We start from the raw sequence: 27,143 nt of genomic DNA, 5'->3' as shown, positions 1-27,143 counted from the left end.
CACAAGTCAATCAAATCAGCTCCACTCAGGTATGCAAAACACATTAAGAAAAGATAAGAACTTATCAGTTCTATGTTTTGATTCAGCATCAAAAGTTTACATGCACAAGCTTGTCTTAAAAAAAAAAAAACAACCCCACACCACATAACACAAAAACCTTTCAAAATTGCTAAGAACATTTGTGTGCATTTTGAGCCTTAGATGCTGCAAGAGCATTTTAACTATATTTATAAGCAAAGTGCAACATGTCTCCTGCAGATGTGAAGCAGTGTGAACAAAATAAGCTCCCCATGCATGTTTTGTATTGCACACTAAGAATTCAAAAGAAACCCTACAAATCAAGAACATATTGGTCCATATAGCTTTAGTTATATTTGGTGCCAAAATTGTAAGAAGTTATAATTCATTCCAAAATCTTGTTGCTTTTTATGACAGCGCAAATTTAAAATGATTTTTTTCCTCCTTCATTCTACTGAAATTTCTTACATTATCTGGCTTGGGTGTGGTCAAGTCCAGAATTCCATTTTCTTTGACTTTTCTGATGTTTTGGACATTGTTCATAACTTTCTTTTCCACAGCCAATATTTTCCCAGTCCACATTATGCTCTCTGCACAACCCCTTGCCCACCACAATGGCCTCATGACCTATACTCCCTTTAGAAGGCACACAGGAGGATTCAATTTTCTCATCTCATCATTTTTAACTAGCAATGCCTATTTCTCAAGGAATCATTCCTTCCTCTTTGGACTTCCCTAACAACAGCCGCCTCTGCAAAGTTGTTTGCTCCTCCCACAATTGCATGAGACACTGTCTTAAAAAAAAAATATATATATATATATATATATATATATTATACAGGCAGTAACTATTTCTTTCTTCAGAAGTTTTCTGAAAACACCCCTCCAGCGCATTAAAAATAAATGTGTCAACATATGACACCTAGGGGGAGATATAATAGGGTAGAAGGTTTACATTTCTTTGTCTAAATATCAAAGAAAAGACCATAAGGAACAAATTTAAATACATTTACAAAATTATAAATATTTGGTAATAGTTAGAAACATATTTCTGGAACAAATTTGATAAAAGCTATTAAATCATTGAGTCCAGTCACCTGCTCTCATAGGAAAGCACATGATACAATCCTTTTAAGAACTTGTAAAACTCTTCTGAGCCTATTACTATCACTGGAAGCCAGAACATTCTCCTGCAGCACCCATCATGTTGACAAGTTGCTTGCTTCAGACAGGAGTTTGACTCCACTGGAAGTAGTTGCACCTGGTCTTCTTCTCTAGCACTCCTTGGTTTGGGGAATTTCATGCATGTACTTACATTTGTATAGACCAAATACACTATAATCATGTTCCTAAAAGTGGGCAGGCTGTCAGGGCTACAATATTACTATACAGTAATGACTTTATCTTTGAATATTAATCATTTATCAAAGAGATACAGTATGAACTATGAGGTGTTATGATAATACCTGTCAAAATTAATTCTGTCATTTTTCACAATAGAAGAAACAGGCAAAGTAGTACATTTTTCTAAAAGCTCAATTCACACTATATTGCTTTTATTTACAACTGCTAAAAATTTATTCAAAATAATTAACAATTATTCTATTTACAACTGAATTACTTAAAAATCCCCTCTGAAATACAAAGAAGGAACATTTACAACTAAGTTAAGTAACAAACTAAAAATGGAAAGGCTAAAAATTTTTTTAGATATTGTACTTCATTAAAAACATTTTTTGTGAATATTTCTCTATCTCCTCGTACTACATTGGTATTATCTGTCCATGTTAACACTGATATCTAAGAATAAACTGGAATCCTAATACTCAGCATGAATGTATTTTAATACATTAAACATGCTTCACTTCCAAATGAAAAAAAACTTTAACATTATGAAATTTCAGTGAAAACAATTTGGCTGGTAAAAATAGTTTTTCTAATTTTTGTACCACAAAATTTTCATTGGAAAATTAGACTGAACATAGGTAAGCAATTTAAAGCAACTTCTAAAAAAGTTATAGCACCATTCATCCCCTTAACACTTCAGGAAATGCAAAGCTTTGATCTGTCAATTATATACACAGGGAAAAAGCTCACAAAGAATACAGTGAAAGGTATATTGTGCACTTCCCTATTGCCAAGTCCAAATGAAATTTCTTACTCAATTGTGAATATACTAAAGATATTTGTAAGCTCTAAAGGGAGACAAAAAAACCCTTAATTTATTTTAGAATTTAATGAAATCCTCATATCTCCAAGAAGCAGTTCTTCTAGAATAGTGCATTATTGAAAGAGACATAAGTTGATATGCGTCTTCAACAACAAATACTTTACAAGGGGAAAATGAAAGTCACCCTGTTCTCACTTGCTGTCTATCAGTCCTGCTTGAAATATGGATGAACTCAGAACTAAATCCTATTTTTCTTCTTACAAACATGAAGTAAAAGATTTTTTGAAGTCCTTGATTTAACATGCAACGCTACATTTCCTTCTGAAAGGCTTCTAACGAGGTTTCTTGGCATATCCTGTTCTTGCTTCCAGCTCCTTGTTTTAGTTCCTAACGAAGAAAGAAACGTTATTATAAATGAGACATTCATCCAATAAACATAAGCAGAATCTGGTATACCTGGTTCCCCTTTTCAGAGAAAGTCTGAGGATTTTTACAGATATTTTTTGCCTCTATTGAAAGCTAGATTTTGGTATTAAAATATATAATCAGTCTCAGCTCAGTAATCCCACGTGCTAGTTTCCTAGCAGGTCTACTGATGTGACCCTCAACTGACATACAAGATGCCAGGAGAAGAAGCAGTGATCTACGTAAAAAAGAAAAAAAAAAAAAGTACAAATATGTAAATGTTTATTCTTTATTATATATAGTACAATACTGTAAAATGGAAATTATGTCATTTGAGGAAGTTTTTTTCTATTCAATTCGAAAATAGCTCTTCCTGTTAGGAATTTAGCCATATTTCATTCTTCTCCTATAACATATCCTTTTTGAAAGCAGGATGTTATGTTCAAAACTGAACTTTGAAAAGCAAAACACTATTTTCTATTTCAGAATTTGGTACTTTATTAGGTGGTTTCTTAATAATGTGGGTATAGCAACTGATTTTGGTAAAGATGAAGTTGATAAGCAAAGATAAAATTTATAACAAATTTCAAACTCCCCAACAAGTACACACACAATTTTTAGTGGTAAATCTTTAACTCTTAGGGTAAGGTTTTCTTTAACAGGCTTGCAACATCTGGATCAGATCTAATCAAAACTCAGTAACTCATTAGACATATTCAAAAAAATTTTTTTTAAACGAATGGATATACTATGCAAACCAATGCTTAGTGTACTGATCACAGCAACACATGCCATTAAGTTGACAACATTGTAAGCATCAGCCTTCATCTTGGACCTCCTATACAAACACAGTTATCAATGCAGTGTCATGCACTAGTTTTGACACTTACCTGCCTTTCTGGGTACCCTCAAAGCTCTATGGCTTAACAAGATCTCTTGTCGAAAACGTTTTGCAGAAACAGGATCTTGCAGGCCACTTAATCCAGTGTTTGATGTAGAACTGGAAAAACAGCCAAAAAGAATTTGCTTTCAATAAAGTAATTATGCTGATTATGCTATATTACAGTAGCTCAGGTCTTGCAATGTGCAAATACATTAAACAATATCATTCAGCATTTATAGTTCATAACACAATGCAGAGAATAAGCTCATGTCTTTCAGGTGTGTGTGTGCACGTATGTGTATGCACGTACACATATGCACACACACACACATATATATATAAAGTAAACTATTCCCCTTTTCTGTATCCTTTTAAACCTTTAGAAGAATGTATTAATAGTGAAAATAAGAACTAATGTTGCCATTTAATGTTAAAACGTGAACCAATATGCCACAAATTTTTGGCAAACTGTGGAAGTCAGCTTTGTGGTCATTGCACACAAATTATACTAAGAAATTATCACACATATAACATGTATGAAATTCTCAAAATGACCAAGCCGCATTTACTGATCCAATCACAGTTTTTATGGCTACAATAATTCTTCTATAGCCTCCAAACACAGTGGTTGGGGGTGGCTTCATAGCACAACAATACTTCTCAGCTAAGTTGCAAGTGAGCTGTTACAGCTTCAGATTCACCAAGACAAAAACCTCTATATTTCATAGCCTTTTATATGATGGACTTAAGATCTACATTGAAAACTATGAACTTATCTATGATCTCACACTTTCATACTTGCCTAACTTCCATAGTTCCACCCCATAAGACAGTCTCGTAAACAAGCTAACTCTATTTACATCCAAGTTTCTATGCTTTCCCCATTTCTCTAATGTTATTATGTTATTCTCACTCTACAGTCCTCTAACTTACACTAGTTTTCTTAATAATCTTGTATCTAATTGAAAATATATAGCAAGCAGTAAATACTAGTACCTGCCTTGTGCCAGTGCTAAGATCTATTCATATGTGCTTCTCGGAAGAGAACTTATGCCAATAAGAATGTAATGGTATTTTAGTAACAGGAGCTTCCATATTATGACTGACTTGTCTTATTCTTGGTCCTAGCAATAGGACTGTTTCCGACTATATTTATGGTGCAGAGAGAATAACTGAAGTTAGTTTTATTCTAATGTTATTACGAGATGAATGACTGGAATGAACTTCTTCAAATAGGGAAAGCATGGAGAGAAAAAGGGGGAAAAGGAAAGGAGAGAAAAGAAAGGAGATGCTGTCTGAAAATTCAGTGTATACTCTTTTTTCTGCTTCACAGATGGGAAGATGCTTTCACTCCTTTTCTTACTTCTTCACCAACAGAAAGAACAAGCTGTAAAGAATTTTTGGTTTACAGTAAGACAGGTAGTCTAAGCAGAAAAAATAATCCCCCCAAAAGAATAAGGGTTGTGGGATTTTCCTGCAGAGTTAGTCTAAGTTGGAAAATGGGAAGTGAATGTTTGTGAGACTGAAGAAAGGAGACAAAAGAGCAGAAAGAGCTAATCTTCTGGCAAAAGATAAGCATGCATAAGTTTGCAAATCATTACACTTAGTGAGTACTTCTAGAGTCTATCTTAGAACATTTACCTTAAGATAAGATAAATCAGGCTCCAAAAGATCCCACTCCTCTCTCTAAAGATAAGCTAGGCAACTAGCTCAGTTTCAGAGGGTGGGTGACCTGTTTTTCTAAATTCATAATCAACTATTTGAAAAAATTGGAAAATGCATTAACAAAGCATCACTTTTCTCATCCTAGAGCAAAAAGTTTAGAATAATAATTAATATCAACTGGAACATGAATATGAAATTGGATCAGGTAAATCTACAAGCTTCTAAGATCTTCTATCTCAAAGATGCTAATAAATCAAGAGTACTTGAAGTTTCTTCCATGTCCTGTGACATATCTATAGAGCCTGCTGCAACAGCCTTGAAACATTCTTCAGAGCAAGATCTATAAGGTGGCAGTTCCACTTATTGTTTAGCAACAAGTGACTCAATAACAATTTTAAGAGATTGTATCAATTTTTGCTTTCAATTTAAAACAAAATGGTTGTTTTATCAATAATGATCTAATAGCTTACCCTGAAATACAATAATAAATCAACCCACCCCCCCAAAAATGTACAATTCCACTACTCAGTGTCTCTTCAGTTTCAGCTTCTCTACTGCTCCTCATAACAAACCTCTTTCAGGGCCTAAAAACAGAAGTGACCAAATGGGAATTCTTCCTAGAGCAGACCACAAGAATGAAGTCATAATAACTGAGACTGGAAATGGAATTATCAGAAAAACAAAGGCACTACCCACATAAGAAGTGTTGTCAAGCATTTTCTCCGCTTTCCATTTTGGTAGTCTAGTGTTTTCCAGCAAAGGCATAATATTTTCAAACAAATTAGATTTTCTAATTGATGATGGAATTTCTCTTTTCAGAATTGTGTGTCATCTTTCTGTTCCGAGTACATAGCATTTATGGAAGATGTGAAACTAGTTTGTATTTGTTCTATTAAAACAACAGAAGTTCCTGAACAAAAAACCAAAACACAGCAGAAGTGCTTCTACTCAACTTGCCAAGAAAAAAGAAAAAAAATTTAATTGTTAAACATATTTGACATCTGATATGCTCATAGGTCCAGATAACTTCTGTCAGAAGTTCTTCAGATTTGGGATATAATATTAGAATTAAAGTGAAAACTGAAGTGAGACTATAAGAAATGAACACAAACTAATTTGCATAGAATTGGAGCAGTTAGTTTCACCTTACCTTAATATCTTTCTTTTTCTCTCAGCAGCAGAAGTCATTGCCATGTACGAGGGCTTTTCATGTACCAAAGTAGAATTTTTGTTTTTCAAGGAAGAGAGCCTAAGTCTGAAATTAAAGTATTACATTACTTAAAATCTATCCTGGATAGAAGTCAAATGGAATTGCTTTTCACTGTAAACAAATATATTTTCTCTAAGTTGAAAAACAATACTGGAAATATTTTTAAATAATATTACTTTCTTCAAAGCTATTTTTGTTTTTTTCCTTTTTTTTTTTGAAAGATAAGGACTTCATGCTTATGAATATCAGGAATACAAACTTACATGGCTTCTTTCACAACAGCATCTCGCAATTACTTTTCAATGGAGGTTAAGGTATCCATTTTACAGACAGGAAAACTAACATTTAGAAAAAGAAAGCAACTTGTCTGAGGCCCCATAAACACAAGCTTATAAGTGGTGTATTTGTTTTTGGAACGCATCTTGTAAGACAGGATAACCTTTCAGCTTAATCTGTTACCACTCAATACCATTGACTTCAAATACTGGCAGAACTGAATATGATGTTGATTAAAATTGAGGGTTTGATTTTCAAAAGGTTAGGTTTACAAGTAAAAATTGACAACAGGGACAAAAACTAGTTCTTTGAAATTAAACAGCATTAAAATGTTTGGGAAATAGAAATAGGGAAAAAATAGGTAGTATCCCTTGCCCATATAAATGGGAATTACCTTTGCAGAATGCTATTGCTGCCTGGCTGTGACTCCTTTCCAGATGAGTCAGTAGAAGTTTCATTTGTTTTACTTAGGCCTTGATAGAGAATTACTGTAGAGTCCATGTCAGCTTCATCACACTCCGGGATAACATTACATGTAGAGGCCATAAGACTGTCCTTTCTCAGTGGCATATCTATATTACAATCATTTGCCCCCTGAAGGCCTGCAGTCTGTAAATCTTGCTTTACCACAGTCTGTGTACAGCAGCTTTGTAGTGGCTTTCTGCAAAATTCTGGTGTATACACAATAGGGCGAACCTCCTTGCTAAAGGAATCCTCCAGATGGTGGAGGCTGGAGTGCTTGGAAGCAGCAGGACTTTGAGCTGTGACTGGAGAGTCCATTAGCTTTCGCCTAGTTCTTTTCTGCGGTGGGACTGCATATTCTATTATTTGTTTTGTACTTTTCTTAATTTCTTCTGATGGTGTACCAACAGGTGTACCTGTGCAACATAGTCAGCAGTAGTTAGTACACTTACCTGCATTTACTTACTAAATATTGCTTTTCCTCTCTTCTTCCCCACTGAAATTTTTTTTTGCAGAAGATATCAGCAGAAGTTATTACAAATACTATTGATTTCATTTACATATTAATTTGTTCACATGACTTAAATTATTTCTATTGTAGCATTGTCCAGATGGTAGCATTTGTTCTGTGGCGCTTGAAGGATTGTAAATAATGCATAAACTGATGTAGTTAACGCCAGAGAGAAATGTTACAAGGAAGCACAAGTAAGATACAAGTCAATGACAGGGAACAGAAGAGCGAGAATGTGTCATGATAACAGTATCATTTTCAATAACTCTTAATTTAAGATGGTATTATCACAATAATCCTACAAGTGTCTTCTGACCATGGCCATTTTTTCTAGTAAGTATCATGCAGTAGAATGAACAAGATTGTGATACTATCTTCTTCCTTTTATAACAAAGAGAGGACAATATTCTTTGACATTGCAAATGAAAGTAGTGTTTTGGAAAAAGGGGAAGAGAGAAGGTATCTGGGTCTTGTCAATTACATTCACTGTAATTGTAATTACATTACATTGTTAAAAGCATTAAAAATAATAAAGCAAGCAATGCACCAGCAGTTGGTCATTCCCATTCACCCCCATTAATATTATTTTTCTTGAAGCGTCACAGTATTTTCAATTATGCAGTAATAAAAGCAACCATCAAAATAGAAGATAAAGCCTTATTTTTATTCAAAATGAATGAGGGTGAATCATTCCAATACACAGACCACTGTTCAAATAGCTGGGCTAGTGTTGACTCAAGTCAATGACTAGTAGTTTTTAACGGAAAATTGACCAATTCTTATTTTACAATTCAAGACTAGGCGATGGCAGTCATATAAAGGGAAGTGCTTCTATATTTAACTTTTATTGCAAATTTCAAAGATGAAATAAAAGGCTAGTATCCTTAAAATTATTATGGACTGGCCCCACTTCGGCTTGCAGCTGAAGCTGCATCATATATCCTATCTGCTTTGTCTATTCTATTCCTATGACCAACTAAACTGTAAGAAGATCTTGTACTTTTAAATTGTGGAAAGAAAGGTACTCAGGAAATAACTACAGCTTTCCTAAGTGTTCACAAGTATTTATTTCTTGTAAAATTCTGTTTTATGTTTGCCTCAGTGAGAAAGTTAGCTTTAACTCATCAAGTTGAAATGCTTCTTAATTTTAGTTTTCTATCATGCATTCAACACCTATAGCACTTCAGCACTTCCATGAATATTCCTTAAAGAGGAGAAAATTTGATTAAAAAACACTACAGTATCTTTTCCCACCTCATTTAAAGTGTAATTTTCTTAGGAAAGCAAAGCTTATGTGATTGTGCTCTCTGACTGTCTATTACTTCTCAGTCCTGGTTTCATTTTGACCTCACTGCCCAGCTGCAACCCAATTTGTTACATGCAAGAAGTTCTGAAAAAGCTAATCTCCAACCAGCATCAGAAATCAGAAGTCTTAGAGAAAAGGCCCAAATATGGACCTCATTGAGGGAAAGCCTTCAAAGGATGATCTCGGCACCTGCTGTTTAGGATTTTTTTGGCCCTGCTATTAGCCAGCCATCACATGCTTTGAACTAGAATTTGCACATGAGAGTTTGCTCATGCTTGTAGCACATGAGATCCCCTCATGCTCAGCTAGAGGAGAGGATGCCCAATTAGAGGAGATGAATTAGAGTTCTAAGTGCTGTGAGGAAACAGGGAAGGATTTAAAGACTACCATGAGACTTGGACCTGCTTGGAGAGGATGGAACACGGAGTAGCAAAGAGGGTACAAGTAATAAGTAAATCAGGCGCTAATACATAGGGCACAAATCTGCTCTACGTTGCCAGAACTTAATTAAATAATGAAGCCATTGAAAAATAAAACAAACATTTACCCCAAAAGAGCTCAGTCTCACAAAAGAACAATGCTTAAGCTTTTATGGCTCAAGAAATATATAACATGGTCTTATCCAAAAGCAAGGTAATGCAACGGCACACATACTAAAAGTAGGTTAAATCAAGCTACTGCTTATGGGAAAAGACACCTGTGTGGACAATTACAATTCTACCATTTTGTTTTCAGCTTTGAAGAAATACAAACAAAGAAAATTTAGGTGAGAAGTCTGTTTGACCAAAATAACTCCAGTGCATATGTACACACACATGCATATGTACAGTTTACCCACCTCATCTTAATCTAATTCATGGTCAACGTTCACCAGCTGAAGTGGAGCAAATTGCTGAGACAAAGTAACTTGATTGTAAGCTGAACATTAAGCTAATTCACAGTATTCTTCACATGAAGTAGAATGGAAAGGGCAATAGAGAAGTGTTAGAGTAGAACAAAGCCATATTTCATTCCAAGACCACAGAATGCTGTCATCATGTTGATAACAGAGCCTGCACATTCCCTAAGAAATTTTAGCCTTCCCCAGAAATATTATAGGCCTACTTTAATGAAGATCTATTTTTCTCCAAGACTTGACTGGATTTGGTGGTAACAAGAAAGAAACTTGTATATGAACTATTTTCAGTGTGTACCCCTGTGACATTACCAACAAATCTATGCTTCATTAATGTGCTCAGTCTTTAATTCTTGGTTTTACATGAGTACAGTATTCTTTTATGTAAAGACTAATCTTTCTTTCCCTCAAAAAATATTATTTTCTAGTAATCAGAATAAAGACTAGTATTTTCCTTTAAAGATTTTTGGACAGCTTATATTCTTAAACACAAGAAGCAGCTTTATCAAATGATTCCAGTCTAGTCTTTGAATTAACTATCCATTAAACATTTTAGAACTCATTTTAAAATATTAATTCATTAGGTTTTCCTCCTGCTTATATGCAACTGAAAGCGTGTGTTTCGGGAAAAATAATGGTTACAATTATATTTGTCTGTTGATACATTATGACTGGGAGGTTCCAGTTTCAGAAAGTTTGCTTACTGTAAGGCACTGAGGTTTTGCTAATGTCCTAAAGTTACTAGGAAGGAAGTCTGTGATAGAGAAATGTTTTGGTGTGAGTGCCAAGTTTTAGAAGCTTCTCCAGGACCAAGTACTGGAAGCATTTTTAAATTAACCGTAAATGCAAGCATTTAAACCATGAACTAGATAGGTAGAGAACACAAAAGTATTGCCAACATTAATAATTTGTTGAATTTCATCATAATAAACAGTATTTCATACTGTAATACAAGTACATTAAAAGACAATTGCAAAAATTCTATATAGGGCAAATATAAGCCATTAGTAAAACCCCAGACCTATTTTTTAAATCTATTTATCATTGGAATAAAATTCCTAGCAAGAACAAGTTAATACAAAACTAGCTCCTCTTGCCAGTTAAATAGTGGAAAGCATATAAAATATTCAAGGACTGTCCCTTCCCAAAGCTTTTTGTGAAAGCATTAAGTTGCTCCCAATATACTAAACAAAAATATCACCAGCAATGTCATATTTAACTTGGTTTCACTTGAACCCATCAGCGTGTCATCTCCACATCATTCTTCTCTATAGAGCCGTACTTGATGTGTCTAACTTGCAGGGTTGGTTTTTTTGCACAAAACCTAAGATATACTTTTCTTAATCATTCACACAGACCTCAGATCCACACACTTCATCCTTTGCATTACTGCAGCATCCTTCCTTTATGTCTTGACAAGTGCAAACTTATTCTACTTCCTGTAGATTCAAAATGTTGTTAAAATACTAGGCTGTTAATATCCCTCTGCCACCGGTATCAGCATATCCCATTCCAATTCAGAGAGGGGCATGGTCTCAGCATGCATGAACTGGATTTCTGTTAGATAAAACTAAACATCTTCCAAACACAGTCTAGCATCAAAGGGATATTTCACTTATGAGACTACATTAAAGCACGTTTGTAATAAATCAACAAAAAAAATCCCCAACGCATATATTGTTGATGTCAGGTGCCAACTGTCTCCCTCCACAGATCCACTCTACTTCCTAATGCGGACATAGACTTGACAAGTTGTGTCCAATTGTCTCGTAGTAATGCAGTCTGCATTTTTCTTTCTGATTCACTGTGTTCCTGGTCTGAGAGACATCACTAGGTTTCCAGGCATTATGTCAAAAGAATGTTGCCATTCTTCCATTGGGGGGGGAGGGGGGGGGGCCGGGGCCGCACAGGGTGGGCGGAAACCACTCCACTACAACCACTCCAAAAGTCAGGTTTGCTGTTGTACATATACTTCAAACAGTTATGATCTAAAGTAAGCATGAATATTTTAAGAAAAGCATATTAAAATCCACAAAATAACAATGCATTCCTGTATTATTTCCATCTTAATAAGGAAAGAAGATACTGAAGCCCAGATATGACACAATGGCTATTTTCGGGGGATGCTTTTAATATCTGCAACTGAAAAGTTTAAATACAATAAGCTCAGACAACAACAGCTGCTACAAGGACAATACTCCTATGGATTTCAAATGAGTTCAAATGGTCATGATATCAAGTGTGATGTATTTTTGAGAATAACCAGTATCCTTTTTGTGAGAACTCACTTTAAGATACTTCAAAGGTTACCCAATATTTTTAAAAACAGTGGTACTTAGATGCATACTTTCTTAAGAGATATATATATATATATATATATATGTACACACACACGCATACATATCTATATATCTTAAGAACTTCTAATTGAAAAAGAAGATTAGTACTGCAGGCTGACACAAATACAACATCTAGAACTGAAACATCCACACAACCACTGCACCTTCTATTTCCTAATCTTAGTGCAACTTTGTCTAAACAAGCATTAAGCATTTTAGTAAATAATTTTGGAAAATGGGCGGTATCTGACACCATCTGGCTTATATTGCAACAGAGCAGCTAAAACTTGGATGAACTAGTTCCTTAAGTCCTATTTGAGAAGGGAATAGGAAAAAGAAAAAGCTCCAGAGTAAAGGACGTAACTATTGTCAGTGGCAAATGTGAACTCACAGTGTTACACCAGCACAGAAGAGAAGACCTGAGAAATGTGATTTCATAGCAGGTCATGTCTACCAAAGACAGAGGTGTAGTCTTGATAGACAGAGGAAAAATTCTAAGCACAGAGTAAGTGGGACAGCTCAGCAGACCATACAACTAAGCCAAAGTTTTCTACAGATCTACTAGAAAAATGGGAAAAAGTGTGTACAATTGTCCAAATCTGTATCTTGATACATATATTATATATATTTACATATCTAGAAATCTAGAATCAAGAATGTGTCTGCATTTCATTAATCATAGGATATCTCCAAGAAATTAAACTAGAGAGCCAGAACTGTATAAAGTTTGCAGAAAACCTTCATGGTTAATACTGTCACTAAGGAAGCAAGAGAAGAATTGCTTTAGTCTACTGAGAAACATGGAAGGTTGAAACACCTAAGCGTGGTCAACTGAGGCTCAGTTCAATGGCCTGGAGGAAGCCAACATGCAGAAATTTGACCAGTTACTGTTTGCGTGTGCCAGGAAAAAAACACAGATGGATTAAAATGACCAAGTAGGATCTTTGGAGAGTTCATCTTCCTTCATTCTTTAACTTTGCCCTTGAAAACATTTACATTAACATTTTTCCCCCAAATGACGCTGAACTGGACCGTTTCCTATAGTACACATACTCATAATAGCTGTAAGATACCCAAAATCTACTCAGTAGGACCCTGGAACTGTGGTTTCAAAACAAGCATCCAAAAGGATATGTAAACCTTATCTTTTTATGCTTTTCCTTTAAAATCTAGGAGATAAAATTTAGGGAGAGCCAAGACAATGTCAAACTTGGGATGGGGCCCGCTTGAAGTTTTATTTTTCTTTATAAAATTATTTGTATGACAATTTTGGGCAATGCTTTCTCCCAGTATACTCAATATTAGCATAATATTGTTGAGTGCTTGTAGGTGAGATATATGTATACATAATAAGTTTTAGCACATGCTTTATCTTTCTCCCTCAAATGTATTAATGAGTAAACAGAAAATTGGGATAACAGTATATCCTTGGTTAGGAGAACAAAAATAAATAAAAAAAAAGAGGGAATATATAATATACAAGGTTAATAAGGAATAGCTACCCTATGAAAAAAAAAGCGATTTTAATACAAAAAGAAATACTTACTTCCCACAGCACAAATTTACTGTTGAACTCACTGCAGCATCCTGTGGGATATATATATATATATATATATATATATATTTTTTTTTTAAACACAAACTCATAAGATAGAAGTTTACTTGCAGTTATTACATGTGATTGTTCCAACGAGACTTCCTGAACTGGAAATTGCAAGTCAGTTGACTCTAGACTTGCCCTGTTATCACAGTCTTTCTTAGGAGTGTGTTACTGGCAACTTCTAAATATAGGATATTGAAGAAAACATAGCGATAGACCAAGCATGGCTATTCTTATTTTCTTCAGAACAAATCTAATTGGTTCCTAAATGGATCTCCAGTGCTAGCCATTAAGTAGAAATGTAATGACAACACTTAAACAGCACCACCTCCAAAAAAACTCCCAAACTTCTTTTATAATCAGACACAAAAGACATGTCTATAGCTCTTATTTGCTTCACATTTTGTGGCCAGTTCAATATTCTCCATCAGATGACTATCATGCTTCAGGAATATTAAGTTTATTTTTATTACATATACAGAAGTGAATCACTATGTAAAAGGATCAGCTAAACAGAAAAATGCAGAAATATCTCCTTAGCTAGTGTTCTTGACTACAACTTTTATCCTTTAAAAAATAAGCATTATTCTAAATGTGCTTTAGGGACTATACCACTTGCATATTTACTGCTCTTTAATTTCAGGTTGATGATTATAAAAGCTAATTGTCAGCATTCTTTTAAGATACTATTTTTCTTACCAGATTCATCTCTATAACAACAACAACAAAAAGTGTCACTCCAAAATTAAAAATAAAAATCATCCTCCCACCTGCCAACTACCCCCTGCCAACCAGTATGAAGTGGTTTTGGTCATTGGTTTGTCATATTATCTGTCCCAAAGGACTCCTCAGAAGAACTGATTTATCAAGAGAGAAAAATACCAGTATTAGCTATTTACAGCACTGTGAATTAATATGAAAAGCAGGACACACTATTTAGAAAACATGAGTCACAGCAAAAGTGAGCAGGGCTCATGACAAGACGACTGTGATGAATTGGGTGAGCTCTAATTGAGGTTTTGGACAAAATAATGGCCAAGACTTTTTTTTCCTAGAACTCATGTTAATACATGCATAAGGGGATTATTTCTGGAAACTGTGCTAAATTAAGTTCTCCAGGTTGCTCTGCTAAAGTGAAATCAAATATTAATATATTCATTTCAATAAACATTTCTGGGCTACCAATGATTGATCCAATTACTATCCTAATCATACATTCTGATTCTTCTAACAACTGAGTCATGGAATTCCAAATTGCAAATGAGGTCTAGTGAATGAATTTCAATTATTTAATATTCATGTGACCCAAAGGCATCACTGTGATGGCCAATTTAACGACAGTCTTGCAAACAACAGCTGCGATGAGAAAAAGGCTAAAAGCCAGACTGCATTCTTGTGGGTCCCGGTGGTCCTGAGTACTATATTACACAGCATGAGAAAGTCATACAGGACATACAGTGTGAAAAAGCTCTTCAACATATGACACGTCTTTCCTATAGCCAAGAATTACACTTTTCCTGTTTTTAATCAATTCTTTTACTACATACAACTACATCCCAATTGTTTCTGCCATGCAAAGTAATAAATTTACTTTAGTTTTGGATATTTGTCACTACGAGAGGTAATGGATGCCATTTTTTTTCCTGTAAATCAATTCTGTTCTCTCAATACTAATGTACAGTAAGGCTTCCGGAAATGGAATGCCTGAAACAATGCCAAGAACTTTCCCATTCACAGAAATACTTGCAAATACCAGTCATAGCTCTCCACCTACCCAACAGTCCATGCTCTGTGAATACTGTATGGCTCTCCATTAACCAAACACCCTAAAATGGATGCCTGAATCATTTTTTTTAAATAAACTTATGCTGTTTTCATAGCTTCCATTTTACTCGGCATAAATGGTTGGGTTGTGTATGAAGTTGCACACTTTAGCTTTAATGAAACACATTAAAACCTGTCGTGAAAAGATACATGTGCTTTGGCAAAGTCAATAAGCTTTAATTAGCTTTCTCTAAAAAACAGGGAGTTTTTAGCACCAGAATTGACTCTCTTGATAATTCGAACATAGGAACAAATATGTTGAATGAATGGCCAGACAGGATCTTGATCCTTTCCTCTTCCAATTAGACTTTACAGCACTTAATAGGTAAGAGAGCTTTTACAAAGGAAAAAAAAATCTTCACTGGAAACAAAGACTTACGCATTACTGGAAATCAACCGGAGTCTTCAGTATTTTGAAATTCCTGATAGAAATAAATGTCTTATAAAGAGCTAATATCAAGAACACATTTAAACTTATTTATCTTCACACAGTAAGGTGAATTCACTTCGAATATATTTTTCAAAACTTAATTCCGTAAGAAATTTCCTTTCAGCAAAACCTGGATTAAAAATCCCTACTTTCACCCTTACCATCACTGCCTTTCTTTTTAGATTCTTTTTCTAGATCAACTACTAATTTGGCTTCCTTCTTTAGGATCAGATAGGGGAATGTAGTTAATTCCCAAAGTAACCCATGAAAAGGTAAAGCCCTGCTTTTATAGCTTTTCCTGATCCACCAGAAGTGATTCAGCTGCTTCAGATTTTTGGGGACAGAGCTTATAGTCAGAAACATTACATACGAAGACAAGGTGCTTATATGACTTAGAGCATTCCAATTTTCTTTAAGTTAAACCACTCAATAACGATTAATTTACATTTCGACTGTGTCAAATTTCACAGTTCCCCTCTAACAGGACTGCCAGCAAAGGTTTACCGTATCATTAAAAAGTTTTCTGCAATGGTTAGTGCCTCATGTTTTATGAGGTGGAGAATTCAGCAGTTTCCTTCAAGTACAGATGTTTTTCTGTATTGCTACCATCTTAAACACACAGTGATTAAATAATAACTTGTAGGTTATTAAAGTAATGAATTTGAAATTTCCAAATATGGGTAACACATGGCTATTTTTTTTATATATATATATATATATATAGTTGAATACTTTTAAGTTCAACAAAAGAAATGTAATTATTAACTTCATATGCCTTCACTGGAGAGGAAGTCATATTTTCCTCCCAAGTCTTACTATATAGCCACTATTATTTTCTACAGGACTAGCATATTTCATTTTTGATAAAGCATTTTCTCTCCCCAAGTATTCTTCCAAGTATGCCTGTATGTATGTTCAAGAATCATACATCACATTTGTTACCAGCTGATCTAGTACACACCTTTCCTGTTACATGCTCTAAGCTCATAGTACATTAAAGAGTTATCATACATAATTGTGTAATATGAATGAAACACTATTGCCACGAATTAACTTTTCCATCCCCTCCCCCAAATTATTTCAAAAAGAAACTTCTAAAGATATTGCCACAATGAAACACGTTTATATGAAATGGGAGATTAAAACAAAACTGCTCTCAACTTATGACATGAAAAATAATCAAAAGTCAAGAAATGACCCGTATTGCTCTTTCCTGCTGACAGGTTGAAGTACGTGCAATTATATGTGAAAAATGGATTTTTAAATAAGGAATAATGACCACTGTAACAGGTAGTCTGTTTTTTGGGTTTTTTTGATGTGGATACAAAACACTATTTCCTTTCAAACATCTTGAACAAATTATAAACAACAAAATATCAATGCGCCAAAGGTGTGAGCGGATCTGTATAAATCTTCCTTTTTATTTGTTCACCAAGTTCTTAGGTCAGCTTTTGCTAACACTTGCCAAGCATACTTTTGAGATGACTTGAGGGAGAAGGAATTGGATTCTTGAATAATTTATTGTGTCTTTAAAGGAAAAGAGAAATTACTACATCCTTCCTTTTCTGATTAGAACGTTGCCCTTGTACTACCTCACATTTTTCCATGCTAATGTAATTTCTGTAATTAATGTTTATCTCTAAAAAGCTTTGGTATTTACATCCTGTGCAAGAAAAATGTATTGCTATAGCATAACAACTGCTTAATAGTTCAATCCTTTAGAACTGAATTCTAAGCAACAATTGAGGAAGAGCTATTTCTTTGTGTTTGTGTTCCATCAAACAATTTTTACAACACCTTTTTTTTTTTTTTTTTAAAGTTGGTAAATGGATTACTTTTTCCACTCCCACCTCCCAATATGTATGGAAATGACTGGTTCAGTGCCATAGTATTTTATGTAAGGACACATTAAGATTAAAATGATACTGTAAAAAAACTGTTTAAGAAGAATTTCTCTTTTCTGAACAGAGACTGTTAGGAGGACAGTTGTTTCTACCATGTTTTCTGCTGTATCTGTCAAGAGGGAAAAGGAAGGAAACTGATGTCTTCCACTTCCCATTCCAAATACCAATTAAAAAAATGAAAAAAACAAGAAAAACAAACCATCCCAAAAGATTTCCATGGACATCCTCAGGCAAAGACACCATTCATGGCTGAAATATCAACTGCCTTTTAACTGAAAAAGATGGCACGTGTTTACTTAGGTGAACACGCAGTTCAAAAACATTTAGAACAAGAGAATAATCGGAAAACTTCTACATAAAACTTCCAATGCAACCCCTCAAATTAAGTCTAATGGTTTTAAGGGAATGGAATATTTATGCCTTAAAAGTTCCTGTACAATTTTAATAATAGTAATTTTAGTATTCATTTCAGGAGGAACAGACCTGACCTCTTAGGAGACAGAATTTGAAGAGCTGAGAACCAGAAGCTTATTAGTGTCAGTGAGCAGTGAGAATTAAAATTTACAACTGCCCTCACTCTATGTAGGAATGAAAACAGGGCAACCCAGCAAATGCTTTCAGCTTTGCTGAACATCTCCTTCCTCTAACTGAGATGGGCAGAGCAGGTAGTACAAATACCTTCCTTCCCTTCATCTCCCCTAAAGTGCTAAAAATTCCAACCTAACCCACCTGCAACACAATCTAACCTTTACATTGCAGACAGCCAAATACCGGGAGTAGTATCTCTGATATGATCAATAGCAGTACAAACATCTGCTAAAATAGTATAGTGCATTTAATAGGAACAGAGAAAGAACAGGGTTTTACAGAATAACTCCCAACCCCAGAGCTAACTATGTAGAATACTGACTAAAGGAAGAAGGTAATTAATTGCACAGTGCTCCAGGGGTCACTGCTCTTTCATGTCTACCAGCTTTTGAGAAACTGAAGTATTATTAATATGTCTTTCCCTGGATAGCTATGGATAGCTTTCATTGCTATGGATTATTAGCTGTTATCAGGAAGCTCCAATGTGTTGAGCATCTTCATTCTGGCTAGGCAGTATACACATTGGCCCAGAGCAGCTGCACTGTTGAGAACTGTCCATTTGAGATTTTGCTTCTCATCCCTCAGAGCAAAGCTAACTAAGGATTCTTCATCCCTTTGCACCCAGACTACAGTACAGTGCAACTCCTTTAATAGTTATCTGTGGGAAAATCTAAAGAGAAGGCAGCTACACAGAGTAATGGGGAAAAATGGGGCCATCAGGATACAGCAGCACAGTCAATTCCATGGTAGAAATGCTGAATCCTTTGATATCCTAGAAAAGTAAACTTATAATATTGTATTACATTGATTCCATGTCAAGCTACAATAAACAGCAAAGCTCATCCCCCTCAAAGTTGTTACTTCAAACCGTGCGAAAACATTTAGTTGCTTAATTTTTCAAAATCACTGCAACAGTATTATAGTACTTACTGACACTACAATACTTTTTTCCATCTGTGTCATATGAAAGATTCAAATAGAATTATTCTTTTTTAATAACACTCAAAGAATCTAGAAACATTGACATATGGGGCACGTTAAAACAACAGAAGGGCATTATCTGTGTGCAGAGCATGTATAACCACTGAAAAAGTTGAGCTATTTCCCACATCTAATGAAAAACGGTACATAATTTATAGAAGGTTAACCTGATACTCACTTTTACTTTTGGCTTTAATAATTGCAGAAGTGTGTATCCACTATGCATATGGATGACAGAGTCTTTGGGAGACGTTTAAAAATATTTCCAACAGAAAAAAAATTATCCAAGCTATGTACTTACGGCATGGGGTGATTGGATTGTTCACAAGTTGTGAAAATGCAAAGATAACTGACATCTCTGGATGTTTTTGATTTTGTTCCCCATCTTCAGTTTGGTCAGCCCAAACTACTGATTTTTGTCTTTGAATCAGCTGCTCAACCTCTGCAAATTCAGTCTCAGTTAAAGTATTTGTCAACCCAGCTTCCTTCAAAGTCAGGTACTGTTTGCGAAGAATTGGAAGCAAAGCATTTAGTACTCTACAAAACAACAAAAGGCAAGACAAACATGACTATTTCATAACTAATCGGAGGCTTACTAGAACTGCCACTATTACGAACAGAAATTTTTTTAAATTTGTTTAATATCAGTAGTTCTGCTGTAGAATTAATTTCCGGAAAATATTATAACACTGAGTGGAAATATTCACGACCATTTCAGTGATTTTTCTCATTTGTCAAATCTTGTATTGGACTATGAATTTTTATTAACTCATTATGTCTTGTTTTTCTTAGTCTCCAAGTTCTTCAGTCCCTCAAACTCCCCCCCACCGAAATACAGTCAATATATCTTGACTGAAGTTCTTACTTTCTAAAATTAATTATTAGATAGATGAACAGTTTAAACCAAATAATGTGGTTTAAGCCAAACACTTTAATTAGATGTGCATAGATCCTAATCACAGAATCGATGAGGTTGGAAGGGACCTCTGGATATCATCTAGTCCAACCCTCCTGCTCAAGCAGGGTCACCTAGAGCATATTGCACAGGATTGCATCCAGGCGGGTTTTGAATATCTCTGGAGAAGGAGACTCCACAACCTCTCTGGGCAACCTCTTCCAGTGCTCTGTCACCCTCACAGTGAAAAAGTTTTTCCTCATGTTCAGATGGAATTGTCTGTGTTTCAGTTTGTGCCCGTTGCCTCGCGTCCTGTCGCTCGGCACCACTGAAAAGAGTCTGGTCCCATCCTCTCGACACCTTCCCTTCAGATACTTGTACACATTGATAAGATCTCCTCTCAGCCTTCTCTTCTCCAAGCTAAACAGGCCCAGCTCTCTCAGCCTTTCCTCATAAGAGAGATGTTCCAGTCCCCTAATCATCTTTGTAGCCCTTCGCTGGACTTGCTCCAGTAGTGCCACATCCCTCTTGGACTGGGGAGCCCAGAACTGGACGCAGTACTCCAGATGTGGCCTCAGCAGGGCTGAGTAGAGGGGGAGAATCACCTCTCTCGACCTGCTGGCAACACTCTTCCTGATGCACCCCAGGATACCATTGGCCTTCTTGGCCACAAGGGCACATTGCTGCCTCATGCTTAACTTGGTGTCCATCAGCACTCCCAGGTCCTTCTCGGCAGAGCTGCTTTCCAGCAGGTCAACCCCCAACCTGTACTGGTGCAGGGGGTTATTCCTCCCTAGGTGCAGGACCCTGCACTTGCCTTTGTTGAACTTCAGGAGGTTCCTCTCCGCCCACCTCTCCAGCCTGTCTAGGTCTCTCTGAATGGCAGCACAGCCCTCTGGTGTATCCTGCCACTCCTCCCAGTTTTGTATCGTCAGCAAACTTGCTGAGGGTGCACTCTGTCCCTTCATCCAGGTCATTGATGAAGAAGTTGAACAAGACTGGACCCAGGACTGAGCCCTGGGGGACACCGCTAGCTACAGGCCTCCAACTAGACTCTGTGCCGCTGATCACAACCCTCTGAGCTCTGCCATTCAGCCAGTTCTCCATCCACCTCGCTGTCCACTCATCTAGCCCACAATTCCTGAACCTGTCTATGAGGACATTATGGGAGACAGTGCCAAAAGCCTTGCTGAAGTCAAGGCAGACAACATCCACTGCTCTCCCCTCATCTACCCAGCCAGTCATTCCATCACAGAAGGCTATCAGATTGGCTAAGCATGATTTCCCCTTGGGGAAGCCATGCTGACTACTCCTGATCACTTTCTTGTCCTCCACATGCTTGGAGATGGCTTCCAGGATGAGCTGCTCCATCACCTTTCCAGGGATGCAGGGGAGGCTGACTGGCCTGTAGTTCCCTGGGTCCTCCTTCTTGCCCTTTTTGAAGACTGGGGTGACACTGGCTTTCTTCCAGTCCTCAGGCACCTCTCCTGTTCTCCAGGACCTTTCAAAGATGATGGAGAGTGGCTTAGCAATAATGTCCGCCAGCTCCCTCAGCACTCGTGGGTGCATCCCATCAGGGCCCATGGATTTGTGGGTGTCAAGTTTGCTTAAATGATCTCTAATCCACTCCTCCTCCACCAAGGGAAAGTCTTCCTCTCTCCAGACTTTCTCTCTTGCCTCCAGGGTCTGGGGTTCCTGAGGGCTGGCCTGAGCAGTAAAGACTGAAGCAAAGAAGGCATTCAGTAACTCTGCCTTCTCTGCATCCTTTGTCACCAGGGCACCCACCCCATTCAGCAATGGGCCCACATTTTCCCTAGTCTTCCTCTTGCTGCTGATGTATTTGAAGAAGCCCTTCTTGCTGTCCTTGACATCTCTTGCCAGATTTAATTCCAAACGGGCCTTAGCCTTCCTCGTCACATCCCTGCATACTCTGACAATGTTCCTATAATCCTCCCAAGTGGCCTGTCCCCCTTTCCACTTTCTGTATACTTCTTCTGCTTCAGTTTTGCCAGGAGCTCCTTGCTCATCCATGCAGGTCTCATCAGAAGCCTATTCCAAATAAATTTAGAACACTAGGAACCTAAATTATACAATAGAGCACACTTAGATCCATTCCCAACTGTAATCCATATTACAATGAGAGAAGTTTGCGAATTCTGTGTGAACGCAAGAATGCCTTAACTGCAAATTCAGTTGCAAGACTGAATTCTGTAGGTTGAAAGAACAGAGAAGGGTGGGGGGTGTACACACATACATATATCTTATACACACACAGATATATGATGAAATGAAAAATTAAAATTAAATATATTAAATTAAAATTAAATTCAAAATTAAATTCAAAATAAATTAAATTAAAAATATATTAAAAAAGCAAAGCAGCAACTTAGTAATTACAAACAACATTGAGTTTTAAAAATTTTGCTTTCTATTTTGCAAGTTTATATACTCGCTTTTTTGTGATGTTTATAGTAACAACCTCTTCCTATCCTCCCAATGATGAATAAAAGCTGGTTACATCATTTTGGAATTATTTCATTGTAAATTTAATTTGTATTTACTAAACAAATTTGTGATTACCTCCCTTTCTTTTTATCATGCTTGAAAGCTAATCTTGAACAGCTTCAAGTGACAGATAATTGAAAAAGAGTTGATGTGCACCATCAAATTCAGCTTTTTTTTTTTTTTTTTTTTTGAGTCTGAGTAGCTATATAGCAGTTCTATAGTAACAATTTTTAATACAGGTAAATGTAATCAGTGCCTACAGTTCAGGGAATTAAAAGATAACATATCTAAAAATCTGTACTATTGTTCAGCACAGAAGTGGGAAATGAATCACCTTCAACAACTTGGAAAAAACTACAAAAAGAAAGAAGTGAAGTAGAAGTGAGAAGCTCTACAGTATGTTCTTAGGTTCCATTAAACAATGGTGGGTAGAGATCAGGAGTTATGAACTGATAACTATTTTCTATATCTTTTTGCTAAGAAAATACAATTCTAACCTAGAGAAAAGTTTGAGAAAAATCTCGCCTCTGTTTCAACTAAATCTGAATTCAACAGATATACCTTCTGAAGTCACAAATATCAGAATGGAAGTCACCTTAGGCCTGCTATGAGAATGTACTTACTTTTCTGTCTGCTTATGATGTTGATCTTGAAGGGACACCAGAGACAACATGTGCTCGATCTGGGCTTTCAGGTCTTTAACTTCTAGGTTTAAATGACAACACTGAAGATCTTTAGAGAGTTCCTTGGGAAATTAGTAACAACAACAAAAAAATGCTAAACATCAAACTGAAAATGAGAAACTGAAATTTAAGCTATAAATAAGCATATTAATAGGTCCTATATTGAAAATCTAAGATAGAATTCATCTATATTATTACAATAAGGTTTTTACAGTAGAAAAGTACAATTGCTTGATTTTCATTTACATACTTCAGTATTGCTTTGTAGATTTCTTTTCAGAAAGAGATGGGTGTGCTGCAATTAGCATTAAGAACCCAACAGCCACAACTGTATGTTTATGTGTGTATGCCCCAAAATATGCTTGCTTATTTTCCTATGTACTTGTTCCATAACTGGATTTCAGTGACATTGTCCAGGACAAGTCTTCATTACATTCAGTCATCTTCCTGAGATGCTGGTATCTTGTTTGAACTATACTAAAGCTCATTTTTAAGATATCAAAAAATTTTAGCCACCCCATTAAAATATACATTCCATTGCATAAGACAGGTAAGTATTCATTACACTGTATCATTTGAGCCAATCTAACTGCTGACTTAAAATGAAAGGTGGGGGGAACAACTTTCCATCCCTCTTTTCCTCTTTGCTTTCTTCCTGCACACCCTCTCATCCCTTCCTGTCAGCCAGCTCTGCTGTTTGTCTGAGGCTGAGCTGAGCTGATTCTACTTACTAAACTTGGCAAAGAACTTCACTGACCTCTCCTTTTCCCCTTTCCTCCCCCTCTTCTAGCACCCTCCCAACAATCCAATCCCCAATAAGGAGAAGGTTTTTTTCCAGGCTAGCAGATTAGGTTGCCATATGGCTAGACAAGCATCAGGAGCCATTGTAAAGGCAGGAGTAGAAAGAAGGATATGGCCAGGAGCAGGATCAAGTCTCCAGCAGCTGCCTGAACTGCTCAGCCATATTGTGTTCATTCACCTTTAGCAGGTATTTTTGCATGCAATTGTATACTTTCATGAAGAGATATACTTGCATGAACAATGAAGTACTTTCAGGACAGAAGGACTGAAACAGCTAACACTAGAATTTAAAAACACCCTAGAAGGATTAGTTACAGCAGGAGTCACCTGAGCAAGAACAGGAGAGACAAAAGGGAAATCTATTCTTAACTGTAGTCAAATGTTGCCTACAAATCATGAAATCTGCCCTTGAAGTGAAAGGCACTTTACCTTTGGAATACACCCATCTTGACCCAGGAGGCGCATTTCATTTTCAACACGATGCAGCCAATTTGTATTTTCCTCAAAATGATTCACCTCCTCTTCTTTCTTCTTCTGCATGTGTGTACGGTGCGTTCTAAGCATTGCAAGCCTATGATCCCGCTTGCATGTGGCCTAAAAGGACAATGTTGAAGGGGAGACTTTCAAATGGTGTTCACAAACACCTCTAGATGACAAGGATTTTTCCAGACTTTAATGGGACATAACAAACATTTTACATTTTTGACCAGTTAAATAATAGTGCATTCTTCTTTTGGGCATTACTGAATTATTTTTAAATATTTTCATGCTTTTTCCATGGAAACCCTTCCAATAGAGAATATAGTCATTTGATTATTCTCTTAAGGGATGATACACTGTTTTTGATCAATTTCTGTTCTAGGTCATAATTGTCTGAAACTAGGAAGACTGCAAAAAATACCCATGCACGTATGCACACACACACACGCTTGCTTCTAGATATAACATATAACTTAAGAATTTCTAGCAACTCAAGCATGAATTTGAAGAAGGAATTTTATCTGCTTTGTTTTTCTAATGCAATATGACCTAAAAAAACCTACCGAAGGATTAAATGTTTTGCAGAAGGAAAATCCTCTACCTCCAAGCATCAAAATTCTCCTAAAACTTCTCTGAAGCTTGACCACAAAAAAAGCACAAAAACAGCAAAAGCCAGCTGGTATGAGGCAGTGTCTTAACAGGGCAAAGGAGACTTCTATTCTAATTTCAGAGAACAACTATAATTTGCAATATACTTTCAACATTAGGTCACTTGATTTCTACTAGTCACAGATAATGTTAACTTTAGATAGAGCACACAGAATTCAGCTATGCCTGAAGTTTAGGTAGTTACAAAAAGCAAAATAAAAACACGTTTAAAGTCTATTTGCTACACTCAACAAAAATGAGCATAGAAAACCCAATTAGTTTTTATAAACTATGTAACCTAAACCTCTAGGTTAATACAGTTTCAAGAATAACTCTCTAAATAAGAACATCAACTGTAATAAATCTACATATTTAGAAGAGCAGGCCAAACTGGTTCCACTATAAGAAGTCAGAGGAAAGTCTGTATGTAGCTCCCTCATGCTGAGCTGAAGCACAGATTACTCTAACTGCTGTTCTTCCAAAGGTAATGGAGAACAAAAAACAGGAGCAGTATGCAAGAAGATGCAGATTGCATTTTCCAAGATGATTTTTCAAAACCTTTGCTTCAATACACAGTGTGCAGAACATAGAATCAGCATGGCAGAGAAACTTGAAATATGAGTGCTCCTGGCACTTACCAGGCAAGGGCCAGATCCTTAGGGAAAGTATCAGGAAAAGATCAGTGCAAGACCAGAGCTCCCCTAGACATCTGGTCCCCTGTAGTCAGTGACACTAGGGGAAAGTTTTCAGGACCACTGAAGTGGAAAAATCCAAATGCATTGTTTTGAAGGCTTGTCTTTGACATTATGTGGTGCAAGAGAGGTACTAGAAAGTACTATAGGTGGTAATGACAATATTCTGCTGTTTCATGAACCCTCCCAGCAGGTTCCCATGAAGCAGGGACATTATCATGCTAATGTGCTGCAGTGACAGCTAGCTGTAAAATTGAACCAGGACATGAAATCTGGAAGACATGTACTCCCAGACAAGAGACTTGGTTCTTATTCTGTTTCACAATTGCAGAAATCACAGGTGATATAGAAGAAATTGGCCCCTCAAGGCTGAGGAACTGGGACACATTTAACACTTAAATCTAGATTCAGCATGAGTGATTACAGTGAACAGAAAATTTCAAAGCAAGATAGACTGACTGCTTTCCAGTAACATGCTCCTTTCCCAGATAATTAAAAACACTTTAAAGTGACAACTGGAACTGCAGAAGTGATTTTACACCTAACATACTTTTTTAAAGCTTATCAGAGAAGAATTTGTTTTAGCCATGTTGCAGTAATCCTAACCAGAAGGCCATCCTACATAGGAGGAAAGTCTGAAAGTTCATGATCTGCATAACAGTTAACCTGAGTAGGCACAGGCTAGTGCTGGGCTGTGCTCTGTTGCGCACGTAGTTTGGCCTTCGGGCCTATACTGTGCTGCACATACTTTTTGCCATAGAATAAACTTCACCCACTAAGTTTAATGAAAGACCCTGTTGGCAGCTCCTGCTTAGCATTGACAATTACACCACCTTTATCTGTCTTTATCTAAAAGCGCAGCAACAATTTCTCATGGGAACATCCATTTCATCTGACATTAGACGACAATCAGAATTATCTTAAGAAAATCCCATAAGAGCTCAAAAGACCAAAATGGGATAACTTCTCGGA

The 27,143-nt window shown here is 36.3% G+C and overlaps 1 protein-coding gene across 2 annotated transcripts in view; it reads right to left on the bottom strand.

Moving 5' to 3' along the window:
- Positions 1-949: 949 nt before the first annotated feature.
- KIF18A (kinesin family member 18A) overlaps positions 950-27,143 on the bottom strand; it is a 48,983-nt gene continuing 22,789 nt past the window's right edge. For both annotated transcript variants that reach the window (XM_067296220.1, XM_013959593.2), the window contains 7 exons: positions 24,781-24,945; positions 23,491-23,612; positions 19,769-20,004; positions 7,022-7,505; positions 6,292-6,396; positions 3,484-3,593; positions 950-2,575 (listed from right to left, as the gene is read on the bottom strand). In XM_067296220.1, coding sequence (XP_067152321.1) covers positions 2,427-2,575; positions 3,484-3,593; positions 6,292-6,396; positions 7,022-7,505; positions 19,769-20,004; positions 23,491-23,612; positions 24,781-24,945 — 1,371 coding nt within the window. In that variant the 3' untranslated portion in view covers positions 950-2,426. The remainder of the gene's footprint in view (positions 2,576-3,483; positions 3,594-6,291; positions 6,397-7,021; positions 7,506-19,768; positions 20,005-23,490; positions 23,613-24,780; positions 24,946-27,143) is intronic.

The sequence above is a fragment of the Apteryx mantelli genome, chromosome 4, assembly GCF_036417845.1.
Source record: "Apteryx mantelli isolate bAptMan1 chromosome 4, bAptMan1.hap1, whole genome shotgun sequence".
Lineage (NCBI taxonomy): Eukaryota > Metazoa > Chordata > Aves > Apterygiformes > Apterygidae > Apteryx > Apteryx mantelli.
The sequence above is the reverse complement of the archived record's forward strand: the minus strand, read 5'-3'. Positions and strand labels throughout refer to the sequence as shown.